Raw genomic sequence first — 27,798 nt, forward strand, 5'->3', positions numbered from 1 at the left:
TATTGATTTCAAATAGCAAAAGTGGGTTTCATCTTTTTTTAAATCCCATTTTGGCAACTTATGGGCCTAAAAACACAGTGCATCACATAACATTGAAAAAGTGACTCAACACCGTTATGCAAAAATACAATAAATGCAAGTGTCTAATGTTTCAAATAATTTTTTGAATATTGGTAAAATTCATTGTAACATTTACGTAAACATACTAACTGTGATCTGTATTATAAAAGCAGATGTAATAAGTGATTATGCCACATTTTAATTAAAAAAAAAAAAAAAAAAAAAACTTTACTAACAAATGGATAAAAGTTATTGGTTTGAAAGATAGTGGCAAGGTATAAAGATTTAAATGTTTTGATCTGGTGCCGATGCAATCTGAGCTGCATGCAAGGCTTTTTAATAGGCTCACCTAACCCTACCACACACAGTGATGTCACTAGCTCCATTGTGTTGCGAAGGGATGCTATGCAAACTGGGGTAGTTCCAAATGCAGCTTTATTATAAGAATGGTCAATCAGGCAAGGGTCAAATACCAGTATAAACAGTGTAGTAGGCAATCCAGAAGCAAAGCCAATAAAACAGGCAAAAGGTTCGGGGCAGGCAGAAAAGGGTCAAAACACGATAATCAGTGCAAAAGTCAAAAATACAGGAAACAAGGAAAACCGCTTACGTATGGACAGCAACAGCTAAACAATGCTCAGCAAAATATGTGTGGAACAGAGGGGTTTAAATAGTCCAAATAATCATTGTTTGAGTGGCTTCAGCTGTGACAGTGTAATTAGTCTGGATCTGGAACGGGTTGTGTGTGTGTGTGTGTGTGTGTGTGTTTGTGTGTGTGTGTGTGGCCTGACTGGGTGTTGTAGTCCATAACATGGCAGATATGTAGTTCAATGAGTGTGAATGTTTTCCAGCGACCTCTGGTGGTTAGCGATCGCTGGTAATCATAACAGTTTGAGTGCCTTGTGTCTGACATTGCATCTCTGAGATGTAAGATCAATCTAAAATAAAATGTTGAAAAGAAGACACTATAGACGCTAGAGTGAATACAATAGTGGTTTTAAACACTAAATAGTATTGAGTACACTACATTTCCCAATACTTTACTAGGTGTTTGTGTGTATATGCATCAAGACAATCTGCTACTTTTCAAACTGAGTCTCAGAATGGGGAAGAAAGGTGATTTCAGTGACTTTAAACGTGGCATGGTTGTTGGTGCCAGACGGGCTGGTCTGAGTATTTCAGAAACTGCTGATCTGCTGGAATTTTTACGCACAACCAACCATTGTGGTGGAACAAGATAGTTGCATCATGGATGTGCAGCCGATGATATCTTGTCGATATGGACCAAAATCTCTGAGGAAAATATGCCACAAAGGATTAAGGCAGTTCTGAATGCAAGAGTGGGTACTAGTAAGGTGTACCTAATAAAGTGGCCAGCGAGTGTAGTTGTCATTTTGAAAATAAAACAATTAAACAAATGAATCGGTTAAAATAAATATATATTTTTTTTATTCATTTATTTCAAAAATACTTAAGAAAGTATACTTTAAAATACTGCAAGTACCAAATAGCGTTATAACAAGAGTTTAATAATACATTGGCCAATTTCCTAATAGAAAAACAGTATCATGCAATGTGTTTTATAATATCCAGTAAAAGCCATTCATTTTAAACAATATTTACAATACATTTGGCTCATTTAAAAAGAAAAATATCTATCTATCAATCTATCTATCTCCCCCCCTCTCTCTCTCTATATATATATAGAGAGAGAGCACATCGACACAATTCTAACATTTTTGGCTCTATACACCAAGTCACCAAAACAATCTATTTGAAATGAAACTAACAAGATGTGCTTTACCTGCAGACTGTTGGCTTTAAGGGTATTTACATTCAAATCAGGTGAGCGCTGTAGGAATTACAACAGTTTGCTCCCACTTGTTAAGGGTCCAAAAGTAATAGGACAGAATAATAATCATCAATCAAACTTTCACTCTTTAATACTTGGGTGCAAATCCTTTGCAATCAATAACAGCCTGAAGTCTGGAGCATACACATCATCAGACGCTGGGTTTCGTCACTGGTAGTGCTCTGCCAGGCCTCTACAACAACTGTCTTCAGTTCATGCTTGTTCTTGGGGCATTTTCCCTTCAGTGTCTTCAGCAAGTGAAATGCATGCTCAATAGGATTCAGATCAGGTGATTGACTTGGCCATTGCATAAAATCAAATCAATTGTTTTAGTGTACACAGCCAAAAATGCTAGAATTGTGTCGACGTCTCAATATTTATGGACCTAACTGTATATACATTTAAAGTCAGAATTATTAGCCCCCCTGAATTATTAGACTGCTTGTTTATTTTTTTCCTAATTTTTGTTTAACTAAGTGAAGATTTTTTCAACACATTTCTAAACATCATAGTTATAATAACTCATTTTTAATAATAGTTTTATTTTATCTTTACCATGATGACAGTAAATAATATTTGACTAGATATTTTTTAAGACACTTCTATACAGCTTAAAGTGACATTTAAAGGCTTAACTAGGTTAACTAGGCAGGTTAGGGTAATTATTATTATTACTATTAATTTATAATGATGGCTTGTTCTGTAGACTATCGAGAAAAAATATAGCTTAAAGAGGGTAAAAATTTTCCCTAAAATGGTTTTTTTTTTAAAAAACTGCTTTTATTTTAGCTGAAATAAACAAATAAGACGTTCTCCAGAAGAAACAAATATTATCAGACATACTGTGGAAATTTCTCTGCTCTGTTAAACATCATTTGGGAAATATTTTAAAAAGAAGAAGAAAAAAAATCGAAGGGGGCTAATAACTCTGACTTCAACTGTATATATATATTGCCATTCACTAAACTGAAACAATCATGAATAATGAATACAAAGACCTGTTACAGTAATAGTATCTTTATGATGACTGCCATTACGGATCTGAACCTTTTCTCTCAAATGTAAGGTGTGACAGTATCCAGGATGTGATCCGAGACTTTTAAAAAGTAAACACTGCAGGACAATCATGTGCAAAGATTCAACACTAACAGCAAAACAAACCAAAACATGAGAAGTGTGCAATATGTGCAAAACAGACGACAATTAACTGGCCACTTTTAAATGTTGGACTAGAGAAAGTACGGTAAACTGCTATTCTTTAAACATTTCTTGTTATAACATGCAACTCAGACTGAAAAAAAGAAAAAGTATTAAACAAAACATGACAGTTTTGGGATGTTGCAAGTCTCACAGGTAATAAAAGGATCTCATTTAGGCAATGGCTTTGGTCAGTTTAGAAGTGTTTAGGAGGATCTCCAAGGCACTGCTCACTTTCTTCACATTCAGACTGACGGAAATCTGTCTGAATACACCAACAAGGCCTCTCCGGTGGAGCTCAGGATGATGCTAATGAGAAAAATATAAGATAGTGTCATTATTTTGTGTTAATCTTGTGACAGAAGCCCCTTTCTGGAATCATGTGTGAACAAGCCCTTTTTAAAAATACCAGTAAATTTGTTCGACAAACTCCTTTCTAAATAAATAATTCATTAAATCAATACATTCATAACAGATTCATTTAAAAATGAAGCAAGTGATTGTCTATGAATGGATCACTGAATCACAGACTCAATCAGTCAGTCAAAAAACAGGTCATCAATATAAACTCACCAGCACAGCGTTTCTAGACTGAGCACAGTGCTGAATGTGGAGAGGACAAGAGAAAGACCTGAGGCCAATATCTGAGACAAGACAGAATAAAAAGGCATTATTTAAAGATTTCAGTCTCCGCTCATGCTTTAAACATCACTGATAAAAAGATGATCAATAAAGAATAATTAGAAGTTTAAGATGAGAAACTGCAATTAAATGTACAAACGTCAACACAGCTATACATTTTTGTAAATGCCACAGTATTTTACTATAATGTGAACTGTATTTTACTGTAGGACTGCAATGCAGTATGTTACCGTATTTTAAAGTTACATTGTGAAAGGTATTGTATATTTTACAGTAAAGATCAACAATACTCTAAATGCATATACAGCAAGATACATGGTGCTTTAAATGTAGTATTTTTGCTGTAATTGATTTACAGTAAGTTACTGGCAAACTGCTGTCAGTAAATTAATGTAGATTCTGTGGGAAATTGTTAACAGAAATTGTGGTTTTGGGCTTTATGGCTTTTCATGAAGTGTTTATCCAGTCTAACGAATACATCCAAAAAAAGTAAGACTTAAGTGAGGCCCACTTTTAAGAGTTTATCGCACTATATCAATTTGTCTGTAGATTTCAATTACAATACATATTTTTAAAGGAGCTTTCTCAAAAAGACTTTTTATTTTCCCTACTTCACAGTTTTAGTCATATCTATATTCTGAAAAGGTTTACATTGTAGCATGATTTAAATAATTTCTGATTACATACATATTATTAATTATATAATAAAAGAAAGGTAAAAAAAAACTATAAAAAATGTATGGCATTCAGTGTTTTCTGAATGATGGGGTTATAAAAATTAAAAAAAAAACTTTTTTAATAAAGATTTTAATAAGTCAGAAAAAATTTAAATACATTTTAATCCTGACTTGATCCAGTGTTCGGATTTTTGTGCTAGAAATGTATGCAAATGATCGCATAGTTCATTAAATGACACATTATTTGCATTTTTAAACAACATTTTAGAACATGTCCAATACAAAAAAAGTTTTCAATTTTAATGTAATCAATCACGATCACCTTCAAAGTTTTGTATAATAGCATAAAATGAGTATAATTTTGACCTTGGCCAGGAAGAATAAGCCCCCGCACTGCTCCTGAGACAGACTTCCCTTTAATTTTATGGTTGCCAACATTAGACAGAAGTTGAAAACAGCACTGTGAAATAAAAACGAGATTAAAAACAACACAATGACAATGCATCACTCATTCTGGACTTATTTGCAGTTTAAACGTAAACGTTCATGCATTAGTAGATTCACAACGATTCTCACTGAATGTTTATTTACCTGCCCAGACAGCCAGTATGAAAACTGTATGAGGTGAGGAGAGGGAAATCTAAGGCACCGGCCAGATCGCCTGACAACGAGAATGTCAAGAAATGCACATGAATTACGGATTCTGAGATAAATAAATCTCAGATAGTAAATGTAATGGTAACACTTTATTATGATGGTCCATTTGATTATTAGTAGACTGCCTGCTTAATATCTGTTGATACTGCTATTTCAACAGAAATTTAACTAATGAGAAACCTTGCAAGTACATGTCAACTTACACTAACCCTAAGTCTAACCTAACAGTCTACTTATAATCTAATGAGAATTAGCTGACATGTAACTTAAATTCAACAAACGGACCATCAAAATAAAATATGTGATCAATATAATAACAAAAATTCATTTTATTACCTGTTGAGTATGCAGAAAAGCCAAGTAATAGCACACTAAAAAACAAGTGTAAAATTACTCAAAATGTTTTATTTAATTAATTTTATATATATACAGTTGAAGTCATAATTATTAGCTCCCATTTGAATTTTAATGTTTCCCAAATGATGTTTCACAGTATGTCTGATAATATTTTTTTCTTCTGGAAAAAGTTTTATTCGTTTCATTTCAGCTAGACGAGTGGTTTTAAATTTTTCATGAACAATTTTAAGGACAAAATTATTAGCCCCTTTAAGCTATATTTTTACTTTTTACTATTTAACTATTATGTTTAGAAATGTGTTAAAGAAATCTTCTCTCCGTTAAACAGAAATTGGGAGGAAAAAAACAGGGGGGCTAATAATTCTGACTTCAACTGTATATATACAGATAAAGTCAAAATTATTAGCCCCCCTGAATTATTAGCCCCCCGTTTATTTTTTCCCTGCTTCCCGTTTAATGAAAAGCAGATTTTTTCAACACATTTCTAAACATAATCGTTTTAATAACTCATCTCTAATAACTGATTTATTTTATCTTTTCCACAATGACAGTAAATAATATTTGACTAGATATTTTTCAAGACACTTCTATACAGCTTAAAGTGACATTTAAAGGCTTAACTAGGGTAATTAGGTTAACTAGGCAGGTTAGGGTAATTAGGCAAGTTATTGTATAACCATGTTTTATTTTGTAGACTGTCGAAAATAGCCTAAAGGGGCTGAAAATTTTGTCCTTAAAATGTTTTAAAATTAATAACTGCTTTTATTCTAGCCGAAACAAAACAAATAAGACTTTCTCCAGAAAAAAAAAATTATCAGACATACTGTATGTACTGTATATGCTTTTTTAAACCAGAATGGAACCTTATTTCAACCATATTATTGAAGCACTTTTTAATACTTTCTATAATGCAGACACCATGTTTGACCCAAAGTCACTCAAACTTCTGTGAATATACACATATTTTTATATTCATCAATTTACCTGGTCACATTGTTGATGAGCTGCTCTTCAAAATCACTGTAATGAAACACATTGAAAAGAAAAAATATAATGAGATTTAATGTTTGCATGATATAATCAAGCATCTTCTTGAAGAATGAGCATTAATTTTTTCTAGGGCACCCATTGCAACATTCACTGGAAAAACCAGTGTTACTGGAGGTTATTACAAGACTTTTGAATATATTGTAAATCAATGTCAATCCATATCCAATAATTCTTTAGATTAAAAAAATAAACAAATGCTTCATAAGACTTGTGCATTTCCACAGCAAAACACAAGAAATTAATCAAATAATGGCATGGATGGGTCAAGTTTTAGGTTATTTCAGGTCAAAAGTAAAAAAGAAAATGCCTCTGCAAAATCCTGGAGAAAGTGTTCAATAAAGTCAGAATCTCCAGGATTTTCCAGGGGAATTTTAAAAAATATTTTTGACCTGAAATATCCTAAAACTTGACCTAAAAATGTACCATGCTTATTTGCCCATGATGAATCTAACTAAGGATCTAAGGATCTGAGCATACTTGTAGCAAACTTATATGTGTGTGTGTGTGTTTTTTTTTTTTTTAAAGCAACCATTTATTTGTGTTGTTTTATTTTCATTTTTTTATATTCATTAATTCTTAATTTAATTATTTTATTTAATCATATGATCATTAGTCATTTATATAATTGTCATTATATCATTTTATTTATCATTAGTTCATGATTTGATTATTATTGTTATTATTGATTGTCCTTTTATTATGTTTTTATGTTTTATTATTACTATTTTCCTATAATTATTGCTTCATTATTATTTATTATTTTCCATATTGTTATAATCATATAATTGTGTGGATTCAAGCGACACTTGTTTTCATGAGTAAGAGATAAGAGAATATCTCCATTTCAAGGTCTGTATTGCCTCTGGACAATGATGTGAAGCAGTAATTTTCCAATGCTGTTGCTTGTGGTATAGTAACACTTGTATTTTTCCTGGTGAGATGAAGTCTGAGCATTGAATCATACACAACTAAGATTATTCAACACACTCTGCTCTTTCTTTATCATCATTACTTCATCTCCTGCTTCTGCTCCTCTCTGGGTTTCTCAGTTAATTCCTATAGTCTGGTAATTCAGTTGAATACTGGTTAACATGTTTGGGTATTGGAAACTCTGCTGACTTGTTGTCCAGATACCTGGAGAAACTGACATTTCCTGACAAGATCTGGCATCCGGGGCTGGATCTTATTTTTCTGGCATGAAGAGTGTGATCTAACACCCATTAAATGTTGTAAAATTTCTATCTTAAACTGATTGCTGCTCTTAAAAAACCACAGATAAGACTGTTCATCAAAGAATCCAGAAAATATGTATAGATCATAACTGTTTACAACGTTTGTGTCAATAATAGATTCCTGAAAGATCATCTGACACTAAAGACTGGAGTAATGATGCTAAAGATATGACTGCATCACAAGAGTTAAAACCCGTTAAAAATACACAAATTTATTTTGATTTTCAATAATAATATTAATTCACAAAATTACAGTTTCTACTGCATCTCAGTTCAAATAAATGCAGCCTACAAGACTCCTTTTTAAAAACATTAATCTGTAGATCATATAAACCAGGACATCACCTCAGATGGCTTGACTTTGTGCTCTTCTGAAATACTTTATATGCACCTAAATCAGACACAAAAAACATAAAATGCACAATTTATTCAGTATTTCTCAGAATAATTCAGTATTTCTCATAATTCTGTGTCCCACGACACAAATTCACACTCACCAACACAGAACAGATGGATGGAGCCCCAGGTGTAGCCACTGGGACCAAACTGAGATCAAATTAATTGAAAACATTAATAGAGGACAAATGAAATGGAGATTTGTATGGTTACAGGAAACAGAAATATTGATATCTGACAACATCGACATTAGGAGTGTGCGTAATTTACTGTGGTAGAAGATAAAATCATACTTGTTTTAATGATGTGTGAGCTGACATTGATGTATGTATGCATGTATGTATGTATATATGCATGTACAGTTGAAGTCAGAATCAGAGCAGGGAAATTTTCACAGTATGTCTGATAATATTTTTTCTTCTGGAGAAAGTTTTATTTGTTTTATTTCGGCTAGAATAAAAGCAGTTATTAATTTAAAAAAAAAACATTTTAAAGTCAAAATTATTAGCCCCTTTAAAGCTATATATTTTTTGCTTTGATAGTCTAAAGAACAAACCATCATTACACAATTACTTGCCTAATTACCCTAACCTGCCTAGTTACCCTAATTAACCTAGTCAAGCCTTTAAATGTCACTTTAAGCTGTATAGAAGTGTCTTGAAAAATATCTAGTCAAATATTATTTACTGTCATCATGGCAAAGATTAAATAAATCAGTTATTAGAGATGAGTTATTAAAACTATTTGGTTTGGAAATGTGTTGAAAAAAAAATCTCTCCGTTAAACAGAAATTGGGGGAAAAAAATAAACAGGGGGCAAATAATTCTGACTTCAACTGTATGTATGTTTTAATGGCATATCAGCAGCATTAGCTATATTGAATATACAATCATAGCTGCTTTTTAATCACTCGTTTTACAAAGAAATATACAAATAACAACAACATGAATAATTAAAAAGTCATATAAGTTTGAATTTGATCAATGATAAATACTCTAAAATCCCTCTAGAAGACACCGTTTTAAATATTACAAATATTTCATCAGTAAAAACTTTCTCTAATATCGTTTCAAAATATGCCTTCGATTAAAATATGTTTTTATTATCAAAATACTTTGTGACTAAGCCAACACAATTTCACAGCAAATAGTTTTTTGTTTTTATTGCGAACTCATTCATGCATTTTTGTACGATTTTCTCATGCCTCAATGAAAGGCAGGTTTAGAGATGTGTTTGAAGGAACGTCTCCTTTTAAAAATTTTACAATTTCATATGAATTAAACTGTATAAACTAGTACACTTCATACAAATTTTGTATATACGTCAAATAGTTGGGATGAATAAAGTAGGGTCAGAATAGGTCTTAAAAAGCAAGTTAGAAAAAATATTTTTAAAAATCCCTTACGAGTTTGTGCTTTTCTTTATTTATAAGATATAATATAGTTCAGTAGTATAACAGAATCAAGATTGCTGTCATACTGAATAATCAGCTGTCACAAATGTGATATTGATTTTACACAAGAGTTCAACAAGAAGTTGAAATTGAGGGAGATACATATTAGATACAGATATTACTTGTGTAAAATATATGAAATGGAAATTTTTTTTTTTGTTGCTGTGCTTTTTGGCTAATAAAAATAGCAAATCATCAAAGCCAGAGCAGTGCATTTGTGTTTCATAGGAGCAACACTGCAGTGTTTTTGTTCCTGAATGAATCTATTTTTGAGCAAATCATTTGAATAAAAGATGTAACTCTTTATAGGGCACTTATTGAAATACTCACTCAATACTGGAGTGTTATTGGGGATTATTACAAGACTTTTCAACTTTTCAACATTAATGAAGTTACAATATATGATTCCTCGCCTGACAAAGGGTTAATAATACATTTTAAAAGACATCCACTTGCTTCATTTCCAAATAAATCAGCCGTTTTAACTAATCATTTCAATAAATGATTCAGCCAGTTAGCTGACAAGTGTATTGGCAATTTTAGTGTCATGTTTATTTATCCATAACAGCCCAAAAACAGCAAAGAAAAAAACACACACTTATTAACAAACTATTAATGTCTAAAATACTGAAATTTTGTATTTTGTTAACATTACACACCCTTAAACTCATTGAAAAAAAAACCTGGAGTGTTACTGGATGTTATTCCAAAAGATTTGAACTTTTATCTTCATTCTTTCCCCATGAAAAGGGTTTAATGTTTGTATTTGAGAATGAACGTACCCGAGGATTGTACAGAATAAGGCCTGTAGCAGATCCCAGCAGCAAACACACACTAGAAACAACAGATCTGTAGTTTAGTCCTTTTTACTTTGTTTTAGTTAAATATTTGTTTAAAAGAAACATACCTTACTAATTTCATCCATGACGGTTTCTGAGAAATGTAAATAAGAAACTTTAATGGCTGCACTGAAATCTGAGCAAGTATGGGAATGTTCACTGAAGTTTTATTTGCTATGAACCTTTATAAATACATTTTTTGAATGTAAAAAGTTTTTAAATTATAAAACTAAGCCAGGAAATATCCAATTCCTTGTATCTATTCAGTTAGATAGCTTATTTTACTTTATTAATGTGTTCAGGGTGCGAATTATACATTGACTATAGGGGGTCAGCTCTTTCAGTAGTTTGTGTAAATAAACATGCATGCTTCAGTCAACCAAATTCATATTTTTAATTCAATTACATCTCATTGGTTATCAAACTTATTTAAGTTTTATGTGTTTCGAAGGATATTGAGCTGATTCTGACCTATACTGTAACCTCTGATGGGTCAAATTTAAGGAGTTTTCAAGCACTTTCCAGGGGCATTTTAAATTACATGAGTTTAGGCTATATGTAGATTAAAAACACCTATTTTAATTTTTTTTTTTAAAGAAAAGTGCTTTCGAACACTTACAGTATCAGTCTGTAGGCTACATCTGCTGGTGTGTAGATTCTAGATTCAGTCTGCCGAATGAGCGTTTTCCTGCATAATGAGGCTACTGGGCACGATCATGCATTCACAATGGTATAGGGGTGGTCGAATGTATGTTAATGTTATATTTATTTCTTTATTTTCATTTTTAATGTTATTATTTAAGATACAGATCAATATGCACTATTTTACATTGCTTAAAGAGTTGACTGAATGTTGTTTTGGTGACTTTCAGAGGGATCAAGGGTTATTTAACCCCCCAACCATTTTTAGGGAACTAACATTACACTATTGTTTTAATGCTGTTTATACTTTATTATTGTATATATAATTATTTAAGTCATAAAAATGAATTATGTTTTCTTTTCTTATTATATTTTCCTGTAAAGATTATGATCATTTACATTTGCAATTTGTAATGAACTAATCTTTTAATAAATAATTTCAGTAATTCATTAATGTATTTTTAAAGTGTATTTTTAATGTATTTTTTTACTGATTGTTTTCTTAATTTCAGCTGCCAAAAGCTAGTTTTAAGTTTAATTTTAGTTTTAGTTAACAATAGCAATCCTGTTCAAGAATTTACATTGGTTTCCCATCACACTGTTGACATGTATTAAGTAACTTAATTTAGATTGATTAATTTATAACATGTATTAAGCATTTATAATGAGGCTACTGGGCACGATCATGCATTCACAATGGTATAGGGGTGGTCAAATGTATGTTTATGTTATATTTATTTCTTTATTTTCATTTTTAATGTTATTATTTAAGATACAGATCAATGTGCGCTACTTTCCATTGCTTAAAGAGTTGACTGAATGTTGTTTTGGTGTCCTTCAATGGGGATCAAGGGTTAATTAACCCCTCAACCCCCCTATAATTCACACCCTGAATGTATTTATATATGATTTTGACGGCATATACTTACTTTTCTGTGAGTTACTGTTATCATGAGAAACACAAAGACTTCTGAAGCATTTTGCAACACGAAGAAAAAGGGAATGGGCTGAAAAAAGGGAAAAAAGATTAAAACATCTAAACGTAAGCAGAAATAAAGTCTTTTTTTTTACCTACCAAAAGTGACAGCGCTTTGGACCCCGCATAAATGTTTCCGATAAATAAAAAGGCTCCGGGAAGCTGTGAAAAAGCTGCAGATCTAAATGACAAATGCAGCAAGAACACAAATATGAATAAACATATATCATATAATAGTCCATTTGTAATATAAAAGCATTTTTAGTCACCTGGAGAAGCCATTGATTTCAACCCAGCCTAGTTTCCACGTAACCAGAAGCAAAAGAGCCCCAGTGGAGGTCTGCCACCTGTACAGAGTTAATTAGCACATGAATATTTAAATATTATGTAAATGAGGAACTGTATATACATATGAGGCACGACGTTATAAATATATTTACATACCCTTGAAATATAGTCGGAAATGTAAACCTTAAGACAGACAGGACATACTGTAAAACAAAAAACAGTTGAATTGGTTTGACTACACAACTTCGTTAATATTTATGACAGAAAATTCATACATTGCTGCATGCAGTACATAAAACTACAAGGGAACACACACACGCGTGCAGTGAAGAGTGTATTTAAATTAAATTACCTTATTAGTGAAGTAAGACGCTGTGAAAAATGTGCAAAATATTAGCGCGAGAATCACTCGAGCGACATTCATTGGACTGAAAACATCAGAAACTTTATTTGCCCGCAGCTGCTCTGATGCTCTTCTCTCTCTCTGACATCTCAGCTGGACTTCCGCTGCTCTACTGGCCGCGCCCACTTTGACACGTAGCACATTTTCAACCAATAAAAGTCTGGATCTGTGTGAAAAACATTTTAAAGAGTGCATTTAACAACAATTAATGAATTAATTGATTGATCAATTAAATACATTTTACTCAAATCTTCTAGAATTTATGTTATTATTTATATTATTGCTAATGATACATTTTATAAAATGTATATGATCATTTAAATAGATATCAATATTATTTACTATATTTATAGACTATTTATTTACATAATATATTTACTAAATTTCTGCTGATTATTGTTGTGCAATAGAGTAAAAAATTAAATGCAGAATAAAACAATAATTTAAAAACTATTTAATATCTAATAACTAAGGCTCTGACAACTTTTAAGCCTCATCATTTTTAACCTTACCCTTACAAAAAGCAAAAATAACGACATACTTTCACATTACTTTACTTAAAAAACTAACTAAGTAAGACCTTTATTTACCTTTTTAAGTCACTTAAATACTACTACTATCATTTAAGTATGGAGGACGAAACCTGCAAAAAACAATAAATAAATATGCAAATAAATAAACAACTGAGTAAATAAATACACAAATTCCTGCATAAATATAACAATAAGTACGCAAATAGATAAATAAATAAATGTATATGCAAATCTATAAATTCCTACTTAAATAAATATATAGCATTTTCTTATTCTCCCAACATCTGTGTAATTTATTTAATTATTAATCTGCCCGCACTATTAATATATTTATTTATGCAGAATTTGTGTTTTTTATATAATGATTTACTTAGTTGCATATTTTTTTTTTTATTTATGCAGGAATTTATGGATTTATTTACACATTTATTTATTTGCATATTTCTTTATTTATTGTTTTTGTAAGTTTCGTCCTCCATAGTTTATATGTTCAAAAATATTTTATTATAACTATAAAATATACAAACAATAAGGAACGTTATTAATTGAGTATTTTAAATAATTAAATAATAGATTAAAATTGTAACTATTGATTACAAAACACATTGAAACAACCAACAGACATATACACATACATACATACATACATACATACATACATACATACATACATACATACATACATACATACATACATACATACATACATACATAAATAATAAAATTATAATAAATAAGTACGTAATAGCAATAATAATAATAATAATAATAATAATAATAATAAATAATAATACTAAGAAGAAGTAAATAAACTAAATGAAATTATATAAAGATATTATAATAGTAAAATTAAATTAAAATTAAAAATTAAAATTAAATTATGACAAACCATAACTCAAAATGCCGCAAAGTGCAAAAAAACATCAATAAAATCCAAGAATAGAGTCCAGACTTGATGAAAGCCTCAGTTGACATTTGAATGACACAGGTAATGAATTTTAAGGAAATCCTTTTATTAATTGGTTATTAATAATAAAAAAAATGCTGTTTTATTTTCATAATATCATAAAGTAAGATTTTCCTGTTCATTTTCTTTATATCCTCATTTAAGAAATCACTGTAAATATATATTTGCATGTGACTTTTATTTTGAAAACAGCCATTACGTCGTAACGGGTAGTTCCTCCCACCGGCCTTTGTAGGTTGTCTCCGTTGTCTCATATCTATTTTTATCTGACACACAGTCGGTAACGAATTAACTTGTCATTTTAAGCCACGTTTTAGCGGTTTTGGGCAAGCATAGTCGTACATTTTGTTACATTAAAGTTTAAAATCGATATTAAAGAAACCTTACACGAGTTTTACTCGAAGAATCTACTCGAAGAAAGCATAGCAACCGTCAGTTACAATCCTAAAAACCTTCTGTCAAACAACATGGACCAACTTGAAGTATCTACAAAAGAAACCAAGGTGAGATTTCCTAACATCTTAAACACTTAATTTCAAAGTTTTTATTTTCTGATAGACAAAATATATGTTGAGAATATTGGTTGATTTAGTTCTAGGCCTGTCAACCATTATACAGTCGAGTGAGTAATGAGAGTTAACCTGAATAACATGTGATGATGACTCAACTGTGGGTTACCAAGGAGTTTTTCCGAACTTTACCCAGTCAGAATGTATTTGAATGTACAGTAAAATAGTTTAACGATGTGTAAATATTGTTGGGCGAGGTCAGCTTTGGCATGTGGACTTTAAACGCTCTACGTTTTTAGGGAACTAACATTACAATGTTGTTTCAATGTTGTTTAAACGTTATTATTATATATAATATTTTGAGCTGACGTGTTTTTAATTAACTTGTTTACTTGTATTTTTAATAAAAAAAATTTAAGATTACAATAATCTACATTTAGTCATTTACCAATTTAAATTATAATTAAATAATTTATTATTAGATCATTTTGACTCAATCTAATGTGTTACACTTCTGTAATTTCTATTTCATTAATGGATTCTTTAAAATATATTTTTAATGTATTTTTTTATTTTGTAATAAAAATACTATTGTTTTTTTATTTGATTTTAACTGCTAAAGCTAGTTTTAAGTTAAATATTATGAAAAATTAGTTTAATTTAAAAATTACAATCCTGTTTGAGAATTGACATTGGTTTCCTAACACCCTGACCCTGTTGACGTGTATTAAATTTTAAACATCGTAAAAAATGTAGATTGACCAATTATGAAAGGCATTATAAAATTCAGTGATCATTTACTCACCTTCATGCATTTATTTTTCATGACACAGAGGAATTGTATTTATTTGTATTGTATTGAAGATGTATTCAAAAATTATTTGGTCCGCGTTGAATTTAATTTGACTTGTTTTTAATCAGTGTTTGCCTCTTAAAAAACTCATAAATTGTTAGTTATTTACTTTTTTTTAAGTTAAAATTTATTAATATAAATTTTATTAATTTATTATTTAAGTATAATATGATTTAATATGGTCCCTTATACACTTTAATAAATACAGAATCAATAAAATTGAAGTTATTTATTGTTTACATAAATATAATGGTGATTTAATAATGCTTCACACTTGCACAAAAAAAACTTTAAAAAGTTTAAAGTAGACATTTATTCAAATTAGAAGTTGATAGGTGAAATATAATATTTGCACCCAATATTCTCATTAGTTGTTAATTAGTTAGTTGTTTTTATTTTTAAATGTTGTTATAATATATGAATATTATTTTTATTTAAAATATAATATGATTTAATATGGTCTCTGATTATGTATTTTAATAAGTTCATAATAAGTAGAAATGAAGTAAGTTGTTTGATATTTACATATACTTAAGACTAATGGCCCGTTTTCACTGAGTGGTACCGTACGGTTCGGTACGCTTTCATGGCCGTTTCCACTGTCAAAAGGCATACCGAACTGTACCATACCATTTTTTCGGCACCCTTTCGAAAGGGTACCAAAGACGAGAAAGAGTACCAAAAGGCGGAGCTAGACACGCAGCTGAACGCTGATTGGTTACAGAGAATCGTCAATTGTGCATGCGACAAAAACAAGAAACAATACAGGAAGCAGCACCATTTTTAAAAACAGCGATAAAAGAAGCGATCGAAAAAAGTGAAACAAATTAATGAAAATTTACCAATGCTTCACTTATGACATTTTACCTTTACAATAAATATATATATATATATATATATATATATATATATATATATATATATATATATATATATATATATATATATTTATTTATTTATTTATTTATTTATTTATTTATTTATTTATTTATTTATCAATCTATTTCTTTATTTATATTTGACTTCTACATTTAATGCAGACACCATGTTTAGGTTTAACCTTTACATTTAAAATTATAAATGACAAGAAAATAATGATGACTGAATTAACGTTTTGGGTAGTATTGTCTCTTTAACTGCAATTTACGTACATGTGACAGGACTGTATTTATTATTTCTGTTGTTTTCTCAGAGCCCCTGGGGCGCTCCTGCTCTGGCCCCTGCGCCCTGCTCTCTGGCTGATGTAATGAGTGAGCAACTGGCTCGGCAGCTGGACGAGGAGGGCAGTGCTTTATCACAGTGCCCAGAGTGAGTCTCAATCCTCCATATCAAACTATTACAGGCTTGAGGGCCGTTCTCACCAAAGACGATAACTGTAAATTTACATGTAATGGTAACTATATTTGTGTTCACAATATGTTGTAATTTATATAAACGTTACCCACACAAAATTTGTCCTCTATGAAAAATAGTGCTGGGCAAAAATGAATCACATTTAAAGTAGAAGTTTTTTTCACGTAATTCAAGTGTGTGTACGGTGAATATTTATTATGTATCTATGAATGTAAGCAGGTATGCATGTATTTGAGAAAATGTTTATTTATATTTAGATATGAAATATATTTGTTTATGATACAAATTATGTAAACATTTTAATGTCTGTGTAACACGATTATTTTGTCTCTATGTATGTTGTGCATCACATATATATAATGCACATACACATATATTATGCCAAAATAAACTTTCATTTTGGATGCAGTTAATCACGATTTAATCTTTGCTCAGCACTAATAAAAACAAACTTGACAGGAGAATGTGCCCAGCTGTAAGTAAATATTTTACATAAATATTGACTTTTGAATAATCACTTTAAGTCATCATATGAGCAATAATCATTAATAAATAATTTAAAATGTATTCTGATGTACATTCACTTTTAGGAAGGTTAATGTTTTATGTAAATTTTATTAACTTTTTATGTAATTTTAGTTTTGGTTTGTGCTTTTATGTGGCATTACCCTCTTGTAACCAACAGATGTCCTCAGTGTGCTACCTTTCTTTTGCATCTGACCAATAAATGCAAAGTGTGACCAATCACACACTGTAAAAATATTTGTAAATAAACAGTTTTCTGCATTTTTAGTCACTCGACAGAGCAGAGTTAAATAATCTCCCATAATTCTATTTACAACCTTAAATATGCAAACACAATGTGAATCACAAAATATAGAATCTGTTAATTAACAGATATTTTTTTACAGTGCAGTCAGTGTAGTGGAATAAAAGCAAAACAAGTTATTCTCACCGTTTTCAATGTAGGCAACACAAAGATGAAAAAACTATACTGGATATCTGAGGTACTTTTATTTTTATGCTTCACTTTTATAGCCTGACTTTCATGGCTTTATGTATTTTTTTTTATCATTTTTTTTGGTAGTTGTTTCCAAAATAGCCATTATCTTTAAATAATCTTTGAAAACAGGGCTTAACATCAAGCATTGTGCATCTCTACAATGTCATCTATAACTTTAGATTGTGAAAGCGTTTTACATTTCAATGCATTCTGATTGACTTTGTGTTTTATTGTTTATATTAGCAAGAGAAAAACTCGTTCTGAGAGTCATCTTTATTATTAAAGCTGTGGTCCATATTCTGCTGTTGTTTTACAATCAAAATGATTTTAAGAAACACACAGTTGAAGTCAAAATTAGAAAACCCCGGAATTATTAGCCCCCGTTTATTTTTTCCCCAATTTCTGTTTAAATAAGAAAAGATTTTTTTTCAACACATTTCTAAACAGAATAGTTTTAATAACTCATCTCTAATAACTGATTTCTTTTATCTTTGCTATGATGACAGTAAATAATATTTGACTAGATATTTTTCAAGACACTTCTATACAGCTTAAACTGACATTTAAAGGCTTAACTAGCTTAATTAGGTTAACTAGGCAGGATAAAGTAATTAGGCAAGTTATTGTGTAATGTTGGTTTGTTCTGTAGACCATTTTTGGAAAAAAAATATAGCTTGAAGGGGCTAATAATATTTACCTTAAAATGTTTTTTTTTTTTTTTAATTAAAAACGTATGTTATTCTAGCCAAAATAAAACAAATAAGACTTTCTCTAAAAGAAAAAATATTATCAGACATACTGTGAAAATTTCCTTGCTCTGTTAAACATCATTTAGGAAATATAAAAAAAAATAAAAATAATTCAAAGGGGGGCTAATAATTATGATTTCAACTGTACATTTATGGTCATCTTTCTAGTTATTGTCCTTAAAAGTTTTCTTTTAAAAACAATAACAACAATATTAATATTTAGGTCTAGCCTAAATATATATTTTTTCTAAGGTGGCAGTGGTTGTTTTGTAGTCATCATCACAAAATGAAAAATTATTGACTTACGAGAAGCAAGTTTTTTGTTTTTTTTTTAAGTTTTTTTTTTTTTTTTTTTGTAACGGAAACATATTTTGATTTGTATTGTTTGATATTAGTTTCAGTCCTGAGCTGGACCTGGCCGGCACAGGTGAAGCAGACACGGACAGCGACCTGATTCTGGCCCAGATGCTTCAGATGCAGTTCGACCGTGAGTTTGATACACAGCTGCGCATAGAGGAGAAGAAGTTTAATGGTGACAGTAAAGGTAAAACCACTAAACATTTAGTTTAAATGAATTTATATTTGTATCTATTGGACTTGTTTGTTTATTTTTTATTTTACTTGTTAAACTGTTAATAAAGTGTTCAAGTTTATTTTTCATTATTTTAGACATTGTTTGTTTTATTGTTAAAATGTCAATGAACTGTTAATATAATAATATAATATAATAATAATATAAAATCTTAAAATTAAATCTAGGTATTGTGAACTATCCAAAACTATTTTATTTTATTTTATTGGTTTTCAGACTCTAAACTTTAGAAGAATTTAAAGTCCCAATTAAAATTCTCTTATATTTTGTAAAATAATTAAATTATTTAAGAAACTTTTATGGATAAATTTCATTACACATGCAATTTTTATTAATTCATAATTTCATTTATTGTATTTTTCCACGTTATCAATCTGTCAACAAATAAAATCCCAAAGTCATTTTTTGACGGGGCCCAAGAAATGTTTTTTTTTTTTTTCAACTTATTAATTATTATTAAACTGCATGGACTTGATGATTCAAATTGATCCCACATACCATTTAGTCACTTGCATGTACTTTATTTTAGCAATTAAAATGGATTCCAGAAAAGTTTTAACACTTTACACTTGATTTCCAGTCTCCATATCCTTTGAGAACTACCGCATGGTTCATCCCTATGAGGACAGTGACAGCTCTGAGGATGAGGTTGACTGGCAGGACACTCGCCATGACCCATACAGAGCTGGTGAGTCTGTCTCCGCCACATATTAAATCCTATTTTAAATGCATCCTAAGCACTTAATCATTTTTGACCTGATCTGCTCACTCAGTCAAACCAACAACGACTCCTAAAAAGGGCTTTGTTGGAAAGGGCAAGAACATCACCACCAAACATGACGAGGAGATCTGCGGACGGAAGAACACTGCACGCATGGACAATGTCAGTCTTGTTTAATCTCACTATAAAGTTCTTATCTCATGAATTGTCTTGTAATGATCTTGTTCTCTCAGTTTGCTCCAGAGGTGCATGTGGGCGATGGGATCGGCATGGACCTAAAACTCTCCAATCAGGTGTACAACGCTCTGAAACGCCACTGTCAGACAGAGCAGCGGCGCAGCGCTCGGCTACATGAGAAAAAGGAGCACTCCACTGCTGTGAGTGGCTTTTCTGCTTTGAGACCAGTCTGTCTTACTTTAATTAATGTTTTTAGTCATTATATGGACTGAAATAAATATTTTTGCTGCTTCCTTAAACTTATTTTAAATGGGCTGAAACATTTTTTGGGGGGGGGACAACTTAACAAATATAAGTGAATTAAAGTCAACTTAATTCATTTGTTTTGGGAGAATATAAATGAATGGTGTGGAACCCTACATTTTTGACACTGTACTGTGGAAGAAAGGTCATGTAAAAAGCACAACAATTTATTTTATTTTGTTTTATAAAATGATTTTTGCTGCTTGTTCAAATTACTTCAAAATGGAATGAAACGACAATTCTTGAGATTTTTCTTTAGGACAACTTCATTGTTTTATGTTTAAATCACTTAAATTTGTTACATTAACTTAATTGATGGGCGACGCGGTGGCACAGTTGGTAGCACGATCGCCTCACAGCAAGAAGGTCGCTGGTTTGAGCTTCGGCTGGGTCAGTTGGCATTTCTTTGTGAAGTTTGTATGTTCTCCCTGTGTTTGCGTGGGTTTCCTCCGGGTGCTCCGGTTTCCCCCACAAGTCCAAAGACATGCTCTGCAGGTGAATTGGGTAAAATGAATTGCTCGTATGTATGGATGTGTATGGATGTTTTCTAGTTATGGGTTGCAGCTGGTAGGGCATCTGCTGCGTAAAATATATGCTAAATTAGTTGGCGGTTCATTCCATTGTGGTGACCCTCGATTAAATATAGGACTAGGCCGAAAGGAAAATGAATAAATGAATGAACTTAATTGATTTGTGTTGGGACAACATAACTGAATTGTTTGGAGCCCTGCATTTTTTACAGTGCACTGTGGATGAAATGCTATGCAAGAAGCCCAATCCTTTATTTTATTTTATTTTATTTTAAGAAATCTAATATAAAGAGCCTAGCCCAATATATAATTTAAGTAAGTTTAATTTGGTTTCTTTTTATTTTTTAATGGAATTAGGTAAAGACCCTTAGCCTTTTTGTTTTATTTTTACTTATTTATTTATTTATTTACTTATTACTCAAAATATTAAAGAAATTTTAAAGTAAAGAGCGCTAGTCAATCTTTTTTTTTTTAGAAAAATCTTTTTTTTTCATTTTATTCCTTTATTTAAAGCAGCTGAAACAAATATTTATTTATTTATTTTTATTCTTCTTATTTTGTTTTAAGGTTTTTAGATTTAGCAAAATCTAACCCATTCTTCATTTAATTTTATGTTTTTTATTTTAAGATTTGCACACTCAAACTATTTAAATAATTAGTATTAAAACACAAGCCAATTTTCAATGAAATTTTTTTTTATAATTTAGTGTTTTAGAAGACCTAAAATATGAAATGTTCAATTTGGTTTATTTCATATTTATTTTAGTTTAGGGTTTTCATACTGAACAACTTCTAGAAGAAATGTAATTGTCCACTTGTTTTATGACTGTACATTTAATGTCTTTTTTTTTTCTCAGGAACAAGCCGTGGACCCCAAGACCCGACTGCTTATGTACAAAATGGTGAATGCTGGGATACTGGAGAACATCAATGGCTGCATCAGCACAGGAAAAGAGTCGGTGGTGTTTCATGCTTATGGAGGAAGGTGTGTGTCAGCGACTCGCCAACATTTTATGTTTTAGCACAAGGATGTATTTGTTAATCTGCATTGATCTCATTTTTGTCTCCTGTAGCTTTGAAGAGATGATTGTTCCAGAAGAGTGTGTGCTCAAGGTTTTCAAGACCACCCTGAATGAGTTCAAGAACAGAGATAAATATATTAAGGATGATTACCGCTTCAAAGACCGCTTCAGCAAGTTAAATCCTCGCAAAATCATCCGCCTGTGGGCTGAGAAGGAGATGCACAACCTTACCAGGTGAAATGCGTATTAATTTAAAGGGATGCTTCGCACAAAAATAATAATTGACGTTGTTTACTTGCCATTAGGCCGTGACTTTTTTTAATCTTTAAAAGAGCATTAAAGATTTGAGTCATAAAATGTAAATCAATGGATTCCAGCATTTTGAAAGTCAAGAAAACATTCAGACAAAACTAAATAAATACCTGTAGTCAAAAATAAATATATTATTATTAGAAATTCTTATTATGTAATTCAGTATTACTTTACAAACTGTATCATGAACAAACCAACTAAACATGTGCATATTATTCAGCAATGTAACTAAAATAAATAAAGTTAAATACAGTAGCGCAAAGTGTGCTTTTCCTTTCTTTTTATTTTAGTTAAATGATTGAATAATATGCAAAGTTTTAGATGGTTTATTTATGATATAGTTTGTAAAGTCTTTTAGTGGATGTGTTATATGAGACCTACTGTAACTTTGTTTAACAAACAAGTGGTTCTAATTGGATTTGCATCGTGTAAACCTTATATAAAAGTGACAAGTTTTCAGCTCCTATACTTTTAATTTTATTTATTATTATTATATTTTGCATAAATCATTAGATGGTTTACTAAATTCTGTGCAGAAATAGCATAAAAAGGCCACTGATTTCATTTGGCCTGAACCAAGAGTTGTGATTTAAAGGTAATAATTTTCTAAACAATATTCAGATTCTTGCACATATGATCGTTTTGCGTCAGTGCATCGTCAGGAGCTGTAGGGATTAATTTAGATTTATCTGTACAGAATGTTTTTTTTGGGGGGGGGGGGGGGGGGGGGGTTTGACTGGTAGCGTCTGACATGTCTTATATAAATCACATAGTCATCACTGTTTTGTGTTGAAGATGTGTCATTTTCTACAAAGTAATAAAGTCTCCTACATGTTGGGGATGAGCGAATTAACATTAAATGAAAAATTTTCTGTGAACCATTCCCTTAAGCATACAAAATTAATATTTCACACATTTAACAAGCGAAAATTGCTAAAATGGAATGTCTTAGACAATTTAAGATAATGGCATAATACTATAGTGTTGTTTAATCCACTTTATTTTCGTATTTTTATGTTTTTCTTTTTTTTCTATTACTTCATGTGCTCACAAATGTGCATGTAGGATAAAGAAAGCAGGGATCCCGTGTCCGGAGGTGGTGATTCTGAAGAAGCATATCCTTGTGATGTCTTTCATCGGGAAGGACCACGTTCCTGCGCCTAAACTAAAGGATGCCATTCTGAACTCTGAGGATATGAAGAATGCGTACTACCAAGTGCTAAATGTACGTGATATATTTCACAACTTCATATCAGACGTTTAAACAGACATAATGGCATACTGCTAGAGTTGACAATACTCTTGTAATAGTAATATTCATGTTAAGGATGTTCTATATAGTATGTAGTAGGGCAATTTGGACATGCCACATCCGCCAATAATTGTCGCTATCACATGACCTGCTTACAACACATTTTGTTGCTTCACTCCCATTCACTAATTTTCTTGTGTGGCTTCGATGAGTTATTAAAATGGCCATTGGATGCACACTTTAGAATCTCGCCAGAAGTAGGTCATCAGGGTACTACTTTTGGATTGTTATGAAGTTGGAAATACTACTTGGCTCACTATTTATATATATATATATATATATATATATATATATATATATATATATATATATATATATATATATATTCAAGTGACATGAAATAATGTTATAACTAACATTTATCGACAGCAGTGGCAATTTAAAAGCTTAATTCAGGATAATTTTGCTTATTTTGCTTATCAAGCTTTATCCAAACACCACTTACTTGGTCACCTGCATCAATTAATTTACAGCTTTTGAGTTCAGTTTGTTAAAACCAAAGGTTTCTTGCAGTACTGTTTTGTAATAAATGGTAAGCAAATTACATTTGTCTCCTCCCCTATTTAGCTAATTCAAAAAATTGGCTGATTCGTGACTAAAAAAATATAATGTGATCCAAACCGTGAGATTTGGGATCTGTTACACCATTTATAAATAAATATCCACATATTGTAGAGAAGTATGGACTTTAAAATGCACTGAGTTTTGTTTGTTGTTCTTGTAGTAGCTGAGGAACAAGCACGTGCATTATTTTACATTCTTACATTTTAAAGAGACATATGATAAATGTTTTTTACACCCAAAAATGGACATGTCATTGCAGGTATTTTGAGCAGTAAATTGAAAACCTAAAAAAATAGTTTTGTATCTTTTTATTATTATTGATATTATTTTAGGGTCAAATTCAACTTCTAAAAACTTCAGTTCTTTCTCCTCACCTCTTGTTTTTATTTTTCAGATGATGCAGCGACTTTATCAGGACTGTAACCTTGTTCATGCTGATCTGAGTGAATACAACATGCTCTGGCATGATAGACAGGTTTGTATGAAAAGGGTTTTAAATTTTCCTGAGTTTCAAAAATACAGTAACGGTAATAATTATATTTATATTGCTGTAGAAAGCAGCTATTCGAAAGTACAATGTATTGCTTCGATGCATTATTTTAAGCATCATCACTTCAGTGTTCAGTGTCATTGATCCTTTAAAAAATATATGTAATTTGATTATTTGATAGGCAAGAAACATTTATTATCAAGAATACCGAAACTACATATTTTCATGGACACTGTATACTCTATTTTTCTTTCCCATTATTTAAGTAAATTATTTTTTTTGTCAAACATAGGTCATTGCAGTTTTGATTTAATTGATTTATGCTGAATATATTTTTTTGTATAATATAAAACTTGTGCAATCTAAATCCTTTATAAAGTCTATAATCTATAAAAGGAATTTTCCCCACTCATTCAGGTGTGGTTCATTGATGTGAGTCAGTCTATAGAGCCGACTCATCCTCACGGTCTTGAGTTCCTCTTCCGGGACTGCAGGAATGTGGCCACAGTAAGTGTCTGAATTATCTTGCAGTGTATTGACAAGATTCTGACAGCTCTAAAGCATTTATAATAATGAAATACTTCTCTTTTTGATCTCCAGTTTTTCCAGAAAGCTGGCGTAGCTGAAGCTTTCAATGTGTTTGAGCTCTTCAACACCGTATCTGGACTGCAGATTAACAGCGATAATGAGGCTGATTTCTTAGCCCAGGTTTGGACTTCATTATTTGTTATTTGCCATCCTTCTGCATCCCTGATTTTTAAACAGAGACAAAAGACACGTACAGCTGAAATGAATGCTTTGGTGCATAGATTTAAGCTTGGTCACATTTTAAAGAAGACAGATGTCAGATTGTAGCTGAAGTGATAACATTTCAAAAAGTTAAATAACACAAAAGTTATGTGCATTTGCCTATGAATATTGTCTCTTTATTTCGATGGTCCTTTCAACGCATTTTGTTGAATGTAAGCTACATTGCATCTACATGCTAACTAATTCTCATCTGATTATAAGTATACTGTTAGGTTGGGGTTAGGTTTATGGTTAGTGTAAGTTGACGTACTTGCAAAGTTTCTTTTAGTCAGTTTGATAAGAGCATTATCAGCAGATATTTAACATAGTCTACTAATTCTCAAATAAGAGTTAATTAACATGTAGTTGCAATGCAACTTTTAGTCAACAAACTGTGCAATAGTGACCAACAAAATAAAGTCTTACCAAAATATTTCGAAAAATATTTCTATTTTGATCTCAAAATGAGCTTTCAGTAACATCTTGTTTAGCTGCAGTACCAACATGACCACCTGATGACATCCAGTTCCCAATGGTGACCTTGCATGTTTTGCCCCCTGTTTTAAGGATTATGAACAGTATTTTTCACACATCTAACAATATTTGTGAAGTAGACAAACAATTCAAAGTGTATTGCTGTAGCAAAGTAATGCCTAATAATAACTAATAATAAAAAATGACAAATAGCGGTTCAGAAAGCATCTGACAGTTTGGACAAACACTACAATTCACCACTATAATGTTACCAGGTGACCTTTATGAAAATGACTAGCTTAGTTTAGCTTATTACTTTGGATGTGTGCACAGCGCACAGATGTGCATTAATAGCAGTTTAAACTGACCGGAAATGCATATAGATGAATTAATAATAATATTAATATGCTTATTTTATATAGCGCCTTTCCAGTGCCCAAGGACGCTTTTCAATAATAGTAGGAGATCAAGAACAACAAAACACAAACCGGCGAGAAAATAGCAGACTACTGAACAACAAAGACAAGGGAACATAGCAAAAAAGAAACAGACACAACAGCTACAGAACTTAATGGTTATAGCATTCAGATAGTAAGTGGGTTTCAAGAAGAGACATACAGTTGAAGTAAGAATTATTAGATTTTCTTTTTTTAAATATTTCCTAAATGATGTTTAACAGAGCAAGGAAATTTTCAAAGTATGTCTGATAATATTTTTTCTCATGGAGAAAGTCTTATCTGTTTTATTTCGACAAGAATAAAAGCAGTTTTTAATTTTTAAAACATTATTTTAAGGTCAATATTATTAGCCCCTTTAAGCTATATTGTTCCATAGTCTACAGAACAAACCATTGTTATACAATAACTTGCCTAATTACCCTAACCTACCTAGTTAACCTCATTAACCTAGTTAAGCCTTTAAATGTCACTTTAAGCTGTAGAGAAGTGTCTTGAAGAATATCTAGTCAATTATTATTTACTGTCATCATGACAAAGATAAAAGAAATCAGTTATAAGAAATGTGTTATTAAAACTATTATGATTATTATATATGTGTTGAAAAGATCTGCTCTCTGTTAAACAGAAGGGAAAAATAAACGGGGGCTAATAATTCTGACTTCAACTGTATAATGCATACACATACTGTAAAATGCATATAGATAATTAAGTACAATCATAATTAAGCATTGATTAAACCTAACAGATATTTTTGGGGGGTTTTTTAAATCGCAAGTTATAAAGATTCCACCCACACCTAGAACCCTGATTTACATTTAAAGAGGAACCTATAAAAACTGTGGTTTTGCTTCCAAACATAAAGGTACAACATAGTATAATAGTTGATCTTTGAGGAATTTATAAGCCACAGACACGTTTTAGAGACACCTCAAGACTTGTATTACATCTTTTATTTACAGACAAACAATATAAAACGACTCCTTTAAATATCCTAGTCCTGAAAGGATCCAATTAGTGATTTAAAGCTATGCAATTTTATGTTGTGTCTTTACAGATCGAAGCCCTGGAGAAAAGAAACGAAGACCACGTGCAGAAATCTGGCAAGAAAATCTTCAGCGACACTTACGAAGGCAGTCCACCTCAATTAAACACTGACGATGATTAACACAAACACAATAGCTAAAAAATGAGAAAAGTACCGGAGAGAAAAATGCCTCCAGTCACAAAATAACGGTGTGTAATGGCTCACGAAACGCCCGTGTGAAACACTCGCGCCATATCCTCCTCCTCCTGTTGCTGCTCGGTGTCGAAAATGGTATTTCATGGTCATTCCAGACATCAAGCACAACCTGTCATTGAAAAAAAA

The 27,798-nt window shown here is 31.1% G+C and overlaps 2 protein-coding genes across 2 annotated transcripts; one reads left to right on the plus strand and one right to left on the minus strand.

The window, feature by feature from the left end:
* Positions 1-1,570: 1,570 nt before the first annotated feature.
* Positions 1,571-14,886, minus strand: tmem241 (transmembrane protein 241). Its single transcript, XM_009297608.5, has 16 exons — positions 14,863-14,886; positions 12,671-12,887; positions 12,475-12,521; positions 12,300-12,377; positions 12,130-12,211; positions 11,984-12,061; positions 10,481-10,506; positions 10,356-10,407; positions 8,222-8,270; positions 8,070-8,115; positions 6,427-6,462; positions 5,422-5,456; positions 5,020-5,089; positions 4,795-4,888; positions 3,683-3,753; positions 1,571-3,418 (listed from the first exon to the last, which is right to left on the minus strand). The coding sequence occupies exons 1-16, from the start codon at positions 14,871-14,873 to the stop codon at positions 3,355-3,357; spliced, it is 1,056 nt and encodes a 351-aa protein (XP_009295883.2). The 5' UTR covers positions 14,874-14,886; the 3' UTR covers positions 1,571-3,354.
* riok3 (RIO kinase 3 (yeast)) lies at positions 14,446-27,612 on the plus strand. The gene is given in 13 exon segments (NM_001003614.2): positions 14,446-14,724; positions 16,776-16,891; positions 19,084-19,232; positions 19,861-19,968; positions 20,054-20,163; positions 20,235-20,378; positions 21,869-21,996; positions 22,085-22,267; positions 23,411-23,570; positions 24,616-24,696; positions 25,129-25,218; positions 25,312-25,419; positions 27,487-27,612. Coding segments are annotated over 13 exon segments (1,524 nt in total). The 5' UTR covers positions 14,446-14,688; the 3' UTR covers positions 27,598-27,612.
* Positions 27,613-27,798: the final 186 nt, after the last annotated feature.

This window comes from Danio rerio, chromosome 24, assembly GCF_049306965.1.
Source record: "Danio rerio strain Tuebingen ecotype United States chromosome 24, GRCz12tu, whole genome shotgun sequence".
NCBI classification, from domain to species: domain Eukaryota; kingdom Metazoa; phylum Chordata; class Actinopteri; order Cypriniformes; family Danionidae; genus Danio; species Danio rerio.

Excerpts from the sequence above, each read along its gene's own strand:
- tmem241 (XM_009297608.5), bottom strand. Across the intron at positions 12,522-12,670 it reads CGTCTTACTTCACTAATAAG|TATGTCCTGTCTGTCTTAAG; the intron begins GTAATTTAATTT and ends TTTGTTTTACAG. Across the intron at positions 12,378-12,474 it reads TTTCCGACTATATTTCAAGG|GTGGCAGACCTCCACTGGGG; the intron begins GTATGTAAATAT and ends AACTCTGTACAG.